Raw genomic sequence first — 12229 nt, forward strand, 5'->3', positions numbered from 1 at the left:
AGTTTTGAAGTAAAGAGAAAATTATTTAAGGTTGTTATGAAAGAGATTTGTTTTGAAGTTGAAAGGTGAAGTTTAAGAGAAGAAAATAGATTTACTCTTATCAAAACTTATAATTTGTAGTAGTTATAAGAATAAGGATTTAAAGTTAGTAAGTAGTAGTGATATAGTTGGAGAATATAATTTATATTAACATATATACACAACCAAATGAACATTTTAAAAAAGAAAAATCTTTATTGATGCATTAACAACATGGTACATTATTGAGAAGATATAACATGTTAAGTTTAATAATTTAAAGTAAAAAAAATTCTTTTGACAAAATCAAGAGTATTTTTATATAATGTGAATATAATTTAGATAGGTATATATGCTTGTCAATGAAAGAGAATTTAGATTGGACTTATTGGGATTGTTTAATAGACGAATCTATTATGCTTTACTTATTTCTATTATTCCTTGCAATTGACAAAGCTAACTAGAAAAAATAAATTTGAAATAAAGTAAGATTTGTAAGGATCTTTATGTCTTGGTAAGATTGGTGCAATGGTAGTAGATTATAACATTATTAGATAGTTCTTGGATTCAAACTCAATCCCTTTTTGTCATTTTTCAATAATATAAAGGCAATATATGTACTTTCAACCAATCAATAAATTAACCTTCCTTACAATAAGATTTTATCTAGATTTTATTGTAATAGCCGAGTTAAACAACTTAAAAGGTTTTTATCAAAATTCAATCCAATTTATCTTTTTATTTTTATTTTTGTTATGTTTGAATAAATCAAAGGTTTAGATATCTATACATATCATGAATCAACTTCTAAAATAAGTTTTGGCCTAAATTCTAATATTTAGGTCCTAGTATTGAATTGTGTTTACTCTCCTAATCCATTTTGCTTGGATATTCTTATTTTAAAATTTTTGGTTTCATAAAGAGTAAACGTGTTTTATTATAACTCTTAGAATCTTCAAATAAATCTAAAGAATTAAAGTGAGTTGGTAGTGGTAACAATATTTTAGAAAGCAATTGTGACTCAACCAATGTACAAACCTATGAATAAACAAGAATACTAATTATTGGATCATTGATATATTATGTTGTTGAACATGTGTTGTATTTGAGAATTAAATGGCTTCATTAAAAAATTCTTCTAAAAATAATAATAAGTTCTTTTATATAATGGAAGTATAATATAGATAAATGTTAGTATCTTAACTATGTTAGTATAGTTAAAGGATTTTGATAAAGAAGATTGGATAGAATTGTCTTCTTCTAATAAACTAATGAACATGTTAAAATCAACATGAGCTCTACCATAAAATTAAATGTTTTGTAACTAACACTTTAACATCTACCAAAAATACAATTGATACTATCAAGATTATGACCTCGCAAAATGACTAAGGTTAAAGTGCATCTTTTTGCAAAGACAATATAAAAAGTAATCCTGAAATAGATCTTAACATTAAATATCTTTGTTGAGGTCCTTTCTCATACTTTTTATTATTTATATTTTCTTTGTCTAATTATCATCAAAATATGCATACAAATATTTTGGATCCAACACCTTAACATGAGCTTTCATTGTATAAACTAGTATAATGACAGTTTTTGCCTCAAGGTGGTTTATCCTATTGAAATATGGTAGAACATGTTTGATTTGTATCTGAAAAATCCCAATAAACTACATCAACTACTTAAAAGCTTTGATAATATAAATCAAACATGTTCTACCATATTTCAATATGGACTGACCACAATTTTATCTGTAAAAAGGGGCACCGAAAATTACTAATCACTCTCCTCCTGACAGGCATTGTCATTTCTAACCCCTAATTCAGGTCTCCCCGCTCAAACATGGCTGTTATTAATTTCCACATTTGTATGCTATTCCACTAACAGCAAAGAAGATAACTCATTTTGTTTCTCGATAAAAAAAATATGAGTATTTAAAAAAAGAAAAAGAAAACGAAGATATGCCCTGGAAGTGCATGTCATACTGAATTCAATTTGCATAGATTATTATTAAACGAAAATGTATGAACTAGTGAATCTCTATAGAGAAAACGTCGATTACATCAACCAGTTTTTGGTTTCTAAGGCATTACAGGGTTTTTGGAATGTTGTAGAACCTGACCGCTTCAAAAGTAAACGAGAGGTTCTCCTCAGCTAGAGGCTCTCTGTCTACCTTGAGGTGTAACGGTTCACAAACAGTGTAAATTTTAGTGCACATACTGAACTTTGAGACATCCAGACCAGGAGACTCTAAGGGCCGCAATTTGGTGCGTTCTAGGTTTTCCCTTATGCACTTCAGAAGATTCAAATGGCCAGACCAAATCCTTTCAATGTGTACAATCATACATGGTATTGTGTGTTAACATACTGAAATGATGAATGAACAATTTGAACACACATGACACTGAAAAACTGCTAACCTGAAGACCAAGTCACCTTAGCGAGGCACGAAGAAATCAAGTCTCGTCATATGATTACGCTAAATGTTATTGTATACCTCCCAGTTTTGTCATTAAAGCAATTACCTGATCACAAAGGATGAGCGAAATACGCTGTGTTGAAAATACAATCCCAACTGCATGTTGCATGCAGGTGTACCTACAGAGACAAAATTCTGAAGATAGAGATGTAACCAGCTACTCTCTATTATTCAAGTAACGGTACAAGAATAACAAATTGTTGTGATATCACAGAAGAGCTGAGGAGCTCACGGATCCACTGCTATTTTGGAGTTCACGCGGAAGCCAGAAAACCTGAGGGACAGTTCAAGCTGAATGCTTGAGGGAACCCGAAGATCTCCAAATTCTGCCTTCAAGAGAGATAACCATCACTGAAACATCGTCATGGTACTTGCGGCGATCGCCTTGTGGGATATCCAGAAGTTCATTCAATTCCATTCCTGCATCTCAGAAAAAGACGTAACGTTAGGCGCAAGGCCAAGAGAAAAACCAACGTCCAAATACCAGTCAGACAACACACTATTAAATAAGAACAAGAATCGACATGAAATAATTAATTGACGATAAAAAAACGGGCTTCCTGTGAATTGAACATTGCCAAGCTTCAGAACTACATAATTTGTTGGTAGTCGACGGTCATAGCCTAAACTAGTACAAATGACCTAAATGACCGAAGTCTTGCTGCAGTCAGCACCATCAAAAAGAATTAGATTACCATTCTTTTTGGCAGCTCGGAAAAGAAGTTCCTCAATAAGACGTTGTGCTGGATCTCCATCAGGACACCTTTCCATAAACCATTCCACACGAGATACAACTTCCTCATTGCTTAAGTATTGGTACAATCCGTCGGATGAGAGCACCAAAAACCGGTCTTGTGGCCCAAGCTTATGATGTCGCAAACACGGATCGCAAGAGATATATGGGTCGTTGCCAATAAATTTGCAACGGAACATTTCAAAGAGAACGTTGTTCAACCTCGGCTGTGTCGTTCACGCCACAATCAGACATTCGTATTAACACGATGCCACAGAAGTTGTAATTTAATCAACACTCTCCATACTGAAAACACTTGGCCAAATTGTGGTACGTCAAGGAGGAGTCGGATACGAGCAAGGGCATAGGAGAAAGTCAAAACTCCTCCATGATGACAACAATGCTCTTCATGTTTTTACGATCCTCAAGGATGTAAGACCCCAAACACTACTCAAAGAATTGTAAAGACTACAACTTGAGGTAAACAAGCAGCAAAACGGCTATATGTCAAAATTGGATAGGATACCTGCTTTAAAAATCCGGCACCAAATGCTCGGGTCACTTTCAGTCTCCCCTTCACTCGATCATTTGAGATTATGTCATCATCAAACGGATGCTCTGCTCTTAATCTCTGCACTTCCTATAATTTCACGGCACAAATATAATGCCAGGTATCAGAGTCTTCCATGTCATCTAACCATTACAAAAGAAATCAAAGCAGTGAATCCAAGCAGACAAGACGCGGATAATGAAAGACTCAGCTTTTACCTCTTCAGTGCTGGTACTATGATCCTCTGTAAGTTGCAAGGCACCTAATAGTGACAGGCCTAGTGGGGGCGGTCCAAGGTTGGGGTCGTGGGCTTCAAGAGCCTCAATTTCTGTAGGGGTTTCTTCAATTATTCTCTCTAGCTCCTGACGCAGTAAAGAGTCGCGAGCACCAATCCTTTCATGCTCATCTACATTGTAGCCATTGAGTTGATTGCGGGAAAGTTTAGAGAGAGAATTAAAAGAGCCTCGTCTGCAGTCTTGCGCAATAATTGCTCGGCTATCTCCAACATTCAGAATATATACATCTTCATCTTTCATGAGCATCACCAGTACACAAGATCCCATCAACGCCAGTTCTGGATTCTCATCCAAAACCCTGCACCAGAGAACCCATTATAAATACATATGATTCAACAGCATTCAGTAGAGCTTATCACTAAATTAAGGGAACAGTGAACAAAATATCAAAGTCACAAGTGTAAGAAACATATGAAAATCTTAGGGACATCATAAAAAAACTCAAATCAACGAACGGATTGAATACCTGTAAGTCATATCCAGGTAAGCTTCTTCTGTAGCTTCCAGTGCACGAGAGAGCGCTTTCAACACAGCATCATGGTCCACAGTATTATTCTCCGATTCTTTTTCTACCTGCATGAGACGAAGTTTTTCTTTTAGCCGCTCTTCTTCCACCAGTCTTTCTTGTTCCCACTCATACCTCCATTGCGGATACTTTCGGTGCTGTTCCCAACGTCGATTATGAAGGACTTGCAATTTCATATTAAGAAAGCTATGATCTTTGGCAAGATTGTTCTCAGCCAAGTGTACATTACTAGATCCTATCGATTCCGGTGTCTTCACCTGAGGAGCAATGCTCGACAAATTCTGCTCAGTACCCACCTGCGTATCTACTCTATCCTCCACCAGTATGCCTTCCTGTTCTAATCCTAAGCCTAATTCGCACTTCGATTCGCTTGTACTTAACTCACACTTTACGTGTCCCTCCGTGTGCTTGAGAAGCTGCTCTTCTGAGTGTTCTCCATTACCATGGGTCACTGCAATATCTACTTCGCAACTAGAATATCCCAGTTCATTGCCTATATCACCAGGGCTCAGATCTACGCTGACAACAGCAGGCTTCACTAATGGTGTCTCAAGAAGACTATGTGGTTGGCAACTGTTTCTATCAAGATCCTCCTTCCCATTCCCTTCAATTCCAGACGTTCCAGAACTACTCAGCTCCTTCACCCCGAACTGCATATTGCTAGCACATTCCTTCTGGCTTTCCTGCAAAGAAACACAGCTGCTAGAATCCACGCGTCTTAAACGGGCTATAAAGTCACCGCCCGCCCTGCCTTCCTCTCCCGATCGGCGGATGTTTCTCAACCCAAGAGTACTTCCTCCACCATAGTCACCAGGGCTACTATCACCAAGTTCAAAACCACTCTTCTGATTCCAGAGCAGACCTTTGAGCTCCCTGTAAATTGCAGGATACAAGTTGCTCATGAGAAAGTCAGGAGCATCGGGTCCATTAAATCCGTCATATATGCCCACAAACAGCCAACCATGCTCTTCAGAGAGTACCACATGTACGCGGTCCTCCCCGGCCTTTCCTTGAGCCCACTGCAAATTGTTGTCGTCTTTGATCTCCAAATCAGACCCGGAAGTGCCCAAGTTCAAGGGCGAATCGAGAGAGCTCTGAGGGAAGTCTCGATGGTCTCCGTCACGAGGATTATCCCCCAAAACGAAGTGCCTCACAGGAATCACGATCGTCCGAGTTAACGTAGCAGTTGTCTTGGACACCGTACGAGCAATGGCTTTCCTCATGGGGAGGCTCATAGACCTCACGAACCGCTTGAGAGAGTTCTTTTTCCTGGTAGGGCCGTGAAGACCTGCGAGAGGAGCAGAAAAAGTATTGCGATCCACTGGCTCGAGTGGCCCGGACATAAACCCTCTCTCTATTGGCCCTGACATGAAACCTCTCTCCAAGGGGCCTGACATAAACCCTCGTTCCAAGGGCCCTGACTGCAAACCCCTGTCAAGAGGGCCTGCACCAAGAAGTCCAGACAAAGGACCTGATATTGGACCTGAATTTGCAATGCGTTGCAGCGGGAGGGCACTGAAGGAAGACGTGCTTTCAAAAGCTGCAGCACGCTCAATGGGCACATTGGAAAAGGAATTGAACTGCTCTTGACTGGCAACTGATCGGGGTGTGGAAGTGTTGGCACTTACTGAAGCACCCGATATGGTTTTGAATGAAGTCTCAGTCATGCTCTTGGCTCTCTCGTTGTGTTTGCTCCTCTCTGGTTTCTCCCATACCACCCTTGGCCTATCCACTTGCTTCAACTCAAGCTCCATTTTTTCTAGGTTCGGTAGCTCATCCGACGCGGCCCTCATTTGAGGGTCCATCTCAACAGCATCGGCAGAAGCAGTCTCCAGCGGTAGGTCGAGCGCTGGCGGCGAAATATCACGAGAATCTTCATGGTTGGGGGAATAGGCAAGAGACCCCAGTACTGGTCTGACGTAACAAAAGGAGTGTCCCAATCCTTCGTCAAGAGGCTCTGAGAAATGCAACCCATGTGCATATTTCTCATGCCTCTCCGAGCTGAAACAACCCAAAGCTATCCTTGACATCCTATTGCCCATCGCATGATCTGTACTATGACTGCTCAAAGTAATCCAAATTGCACATCATCAAAGACTGTCCATAACTCTCCTTTCTCAAATTGTCACAAACACGTAAAGGAACACACGGACATCTTTCAAATTCGACCAACACGGGATCAGCCATCGAGCATGAATAAAGATCCCACACAACAATTTAAAAATTAAAACTAAAAATCACGCCTGCCTGGTCGAAAACCCCGCGAATCACAATTCACTCTGCGGCCTTACCCTTTCTAGCATATCCGCTGCTATGTCATCAATCCACCCTGTCCTGCACTTGAAGCTATAACCAATCTCTACAGCACCCTACATCACTGTTCCTACACACTCGCAACATACGGACAGACATGAAACTTACGATGTAAGAATCCGGGAGTGCCTCACAGATGTCATTATAAATGACGTCGCATTTTCCCTCCACTCCCCAGCTGCTGCAGACTGCACATAGCCCCAACCCCAGGCTCCCAGCCAACCGCGGTTCTCGTCTCTCTCCCCTCTTCTCCCTCAAAGTCAACCTCTCCCACTCCTGAAACGTCGCAGCCACACCTCTCACCTAATCCTCGACGGCCATCTCCTTCACAGCCCTATGTCTTTTAGCCATTCTTCAAAATCCTACTCGTGTTGCCCTTCAACATCATCGTCATCACCAGCGGGACAGCTTTACCATGCTCCTCTTGTGCCTCTCCTTGTGTCTCTCCACTGCCGGCATCATCCTTACCCCCCATCGCCAAGACTCCCTTCCGTCCATGCCTTACCCCCACCTCTCCTCCCATACCCCACCCCCACACACAATTCCTCCCACACCGTTACTCTTTTCCCACCCCCTCCGTCACCAACCCTACATCCATCACTCCCTCAGCCCAAACACGCACGCTACTAGATGCGCCCCCTATAAAGCACAACGAGAGGTATCCACCCCGAATTCGAGCACACCACACAATCAACCCACGCGACCGTTCTCACTCCTCCACCTTTCCCAGCAACTCACACCAACCAATAGCTGGGACTACGCTAAAAGCACCAAAAAGACATCAATATCGAATGCCAGTGTGACTAACCACAAGCTCTAAAATCCATAGCCTGCAAGTGTGATGATAGAGCGCCCTTGGAGATGCGCAGTGGCACCCCAGGACCGCCATGATGAATGACGGGGAATGATGATACCGAAGTCCATTGAAGATTGATATGCTCTAGCCTACCCTGCAAAGCGCTTCTTCCTTCCTTCCTTCCTCCCGTTTTGTTATTGTTTTGTGATTTCTCTGTTTTATTTTGTTTTCTTTTGCTTTTCTTCTTTTTCTCGGCTCTCTCAGTCTCGCTCTCTCTCTCCACCCCTCACTTCCATCCCAGCACACCTACCCTACCCCTAGCGAGCCTCGCCTTCACGAGAGCATGGGGAGTCCCTCGCAGTCGTAGTCTTCCCCTGCAAGATGAAGACCCTCTGACACGCCGCGACCGACCGACCGGTGGATGCTAACTCGCCATGCCTCTCCAGACCCTCGGTCGGATGTATGCCGAGTGCTGGGAATACATACGCTGCTACAGAGGCTTTCAGATCACTGGAGCAATGGGTCGGTGGAGGAAGAAGCACCGTATGTATCTGACAAAACTTGTACTAGACAGGGGAAATAAAGACCCCAGCACTCGTACACCCCCCTCCCCCGTGAAATTTTTCCAGCCCAGAGATAATTTGTAATAGTGCTCTACAAAGCCTTGGATCTGCGATTTCCGAACACCACCCACTCGGTTTTCCACTCCCAGAATGGATTCCACAGGCCTAGAAACAGGAAAGCGTTTCCTTCCTCATCCGTCTTCATCCTGCACCACCGCAGCGACGCCCTGCCGAATTGGTACCCACCAACCATCAACACTTGGGTTAATGCACAATTAAACAGGACGAATCAAGGCGAGGGAGTGATAGATCCTTTCGCTACCTAGTTTGTCAATGCCGGCGATCTTGTCAAGTCGTCTTCCTCTGGCGTGCCGTGAGTTCAATTTTTTTGAAAGTATCCCCATTGCCATCATCGCCAGCTGAGCCACCTCTCATAGGTTGACGGTTCTGAGGTTCATTCATTGCTCGCTCCTTTGGTCAACTACTTCGCTTCTCAGCGCTCAGGTTTGGCGGTTTTTTTTTCTTTCTTTTTTTTTTTTTTTTTTTTTTTTATCCCTGAGCTTCTAGGGGGTTATAGGATTGGTTTGTGGGTGCTTGATTGCAATCTGAGTTAGTGGCAGAGTTCTGAGAATGATGTACAAAATCTGAGTGAGTGATCTTGCTCTTTTCGGGATCAGTACACGCACAGATGCAAAGTAACTTATTGGGTATAAATGTAGGATTTGTAAGCTGGGTTAGGGGGAATTGACGGTTGTGGCCGTGTCACACAAGCATCATGATTCAATACGTATAGACACATATACGGATTTGTATGTAAATAAGTGCAATTAATGCGTGCAGTAACAAGTGTAGCTTTCCGAAGTTTCACACGTCTAAAAAATCCGAAGATCTAGGAAGAGACTTGCGGTGTTCAATGGCATTACCACACCGGATCCATCACTTACAGACTTTCAGCGTATTTTACGCCTATTGAACATCAATCTCCGTGTACAATTCAAACCTAAGGTACCTACCCTACTGAGATTACGAAATAAACACCTCGAGCTGCTCCAAGCCAACAACAAACGTGATCTCGGTAGTTAAGTCGCAGCTAGGGTTTCTTAGCTTCCAGCACAGAGAATTGCAAAAAACAACAGAAGCAGGGATTATAGACACAGGGTCATGAGGGTTGCAAAAGCCCCCCCCCCCACTTTCGTATGCTTTTGGAGAGCAGTGTGGTGCGAGGGGCCGTGGAAAAGGACGAGCATATGATGCATACCGTGTGCGAAAAGACAGTGTCATTCAATGAATAGTAACAAAACAGGTGAATGGAAAGCATGTCAACTGCTCCAAATATAACCCTTCTATAAATACTAGACATTGACCGTGATAGAATATTGTTGCAGGCTTTAAGCCGCTGGGGCAAGATAGCAAGGCTTTTTGGGCTTGGGCCCCGCCGTCTCCTGACTCCCCCCCTTTGTCGCGGCCTCCTGCGTGACTCCTCACGAAGCTTCGATATGCGGGATTCTTGACGTCTTTCCATGCTTCAATTCCTTCTCCGCAATTCCGCCCCCGTGCATCGCAACTCGCAACAAATCCTTCCGCGCGTCAGATTTTCTTCCTCGTGCAATCTCTGTCGGCTTTCCCCACTCTCCACCATCGCTCGCTTCATGCCAAGCGTAAGACGAGATGATCTGAACCCCCCAAAAGTCGAAGCAACAATTACAACAACAACCCATCTGCGGCGCATGGTGGAATCCACGCTCGCCCAACAAAAAAATCGCCGCAATCTGATCCGGCTCCACGCTTCGGAAGAATCTTCGGCTTCGTAGTCTCCCGCTTTGAAAAGATTCCTCTCCCAAATTCGCTAAAGTACGTTAAAGTTGCTATTGAAAAAGGTGAATGTATGAGGAACGAGTTCATCCATGAAATTCGAATTAAAATACTAACGTTTTGTATAATTTTATTATATTATAATTGTTTTGTATTTTTTTATATTCATATGGGGAGAATGTATTGGAAACGAGTGGGGGGGGGGGGGGGTTTACAACTTCCAACATGTTTTTAGACATTCTACCCTTTTTTTTAAATGAAGTTTAGAAGATTGTGTTTATTTAATGTTGTAATATTGTCTTGAATATTTAAATTAGTGTATATTGAAAACAAAAGGTTGCTTGATACCTTGAATTCAAAAAATGATCGTTGAATTTACTTATCATCTAACATGTAAACTTTGTTCCACAGTATGAAGTTAAAAGATTTTCGTAAATTATGTGGCTATTTTTTAGTGAACACTTTGTTGTTGCCATCTTACACTTTTATTGATTTTCTTTTACTTTTTACATTTGTATTGGATATTTACAGTGGAATACTGATAATTACACATGAAATTGTAAGCATTGGTTGATCAAAAATAAATGTAGATATTCTGTAGAATAAGCTTTCTTTAAAAGTACCATGTTTTTTATAAATTATACTTACACATGTCTTCAGGAATAAAATTGTTATGTTTCAAAGATGCAAACATTCAAACATGTGGTTATTTACATACTAGTGAGCAATGTTTTAGTTTGCTTTAAACTCCTCCACAAAATTTATCTACTATTTATTATAAAAGAGTCTTGTGAAGCTCTATTTATTCTTTTGTTTTGTTTTGATTTTTTTTTGTTTTGATTTTTTTTTTTCTCATATTTATTTTGTAGGTAAAAGACATAAACTAGTCTTTTTATTCCTCTTTTTCACTCTTAAAGGTAATCTAAAGAGGAATTTACATAATAATTGCACATGATCAATATACTAAGCATGAAATAGATACATATTTGTGTACAGTGTAAATAAAAAATATATTGAAAAAATAAAACAAGACCAGGTTTAGGATTTGGGGTTTAGAAAAGAAACAATAACATCACAATGATTTTTTTTTTTAAAATTAAATGACTTTTCAAAAAAAAAAGAAAAATAAGAGAGATAAATATAGAAAATGATAACATATCAAATAATTATCCTGTTAATTACTTGATGCAGCTTGGTTTTAGGCAGGTAATGAAATTAAAATAAAAATATATAATGGAGGGTCAATACAAATCAATTTGTGCAAGATAAACTACCACCTTAAGAGCAGGTTAAACTATATATATATATATATATATATATATATATTGTTAGTAAGAGAGAGAGAGCCTTGACCAGCATGAATGTTAATGTAAACTGGTTCAAAAAAAACAAAAAACAAAAACAAAAATAAACAATTATAATTTATTTGTAGAAAATGTGATGTTATGTTTTATCTATCAAGGTATCACTTCAATAGAGAATATTGAATACTTTTATGTGTTTTCTGCTCAATATTGAAATAGTTGATTTTCTATCCGTGCTTTTAACACAAAGCACATCAATAATGTACTAAAATAATACTGAATTCATATGGTGTGTTTACATATATCTATATATATATATATATTGGTGCAAATGATAGGTAGGGATACAATAGTTTGAATTGTGGTGTGGATGTTATAATGTGTAAATCAGATATTAAACTCCATAAATTTGAGAAAACATAACTTTATGAAACATGGGAAGAATCTTAATATTTATTAAGAAATTCACAATTAATCCTTCTAATATCAATGAATGAAATTTATTTATTTTATCAAGTACATTCAAAGCTTGAATTTAAATTCGAAATCATAAACAAAAATATGAAGAAACAAACAACAAACCAAATGTTCCAAACTACTTCAAACTTAACATCATTTTGCCTAATATGTTGGCATTGCACTAATTCAAATTCAATGACCACTATATATATATCTATATATATATATATATATTATATTATATATATATCATTGAAAACCCAATCCAAGTACCAACCAAATCTCAATATCTTTCACAATTGAAGGCAATGGTAATGCAATCCACATTGAAGACGGAAGGCAAAGTGCACATAGAATGTCTTGGAAAAAGGGCCAAA

At 39.7% G+C, this 12229-nt stretch overlaps 1 protein-coding gene across 1 annotated transcript; it reads right to left on the minus strand.

Moving 5' to 3' along the window:
* Positions 1-2495: 2495 nt before the first annotated feature.
* On the minus strand, positions 2496-7812 carry LOC112285785 (putative protein phosphatase 2C 4). The gene is made up of 6 exons (XM_024526927.3): positions 7027-7812; positions 4546-6666; positions 4002-4377; positions 3760-3873; positions 3196-3460; positions 2496-2920 (listed from the first exon to the last, which is right to left on the minus strand). Exons 1-6 carry the CDS (start codon positions 7059-7061, stop codon positions 2787-2789), a joined length of 3045 nt encoding a protein of 1014 aa, XP_024382695.1. The 5' UTR covers positions 7062-7812; the 3' UTR covers positions 2496-2786.
* Positions 7813-12229: the final 4417 nt, after the last annotated feature.

Source organism: Physcomitrium patens, chromosome 8 (genome assembly GCF_059467195.1).
Source record: "Physcomitrium patens ecotype Gransden chromosome 8, ASM5946719v1, whole genome shotgun sequence".
Classification (NCBI taxonomy): Eukaryota; Viridiplantae; Streptophyta; class Bryopsida; order Funariales; family Funariaceae; genus Physcomitrium; species Physcomitrium patens.

Bases quoted from the DNA above. Each gene is read 5' to 3' on its own strand.
- LOC112285785 (XM_024526927.3), bottom strand. From the start codon at position 7,061: ATGACATCTGTGAGGCACTCCCGGATTCTTACATC. The intron at 6,667-7,026 runs GTAAGTTTCATG...TACTTTGAGCAG, and splicing joins CACTCCCGGATTCTTACATC to TCATAGTACAGATCATGCGA. The intron at 3,461-3,759 runs GTATCCTATCCA...TGAACGACACAG, and splicing joins GTGCCGGATTTTTAAAGCAG to CCGAGGTTGAACAACGTTCT.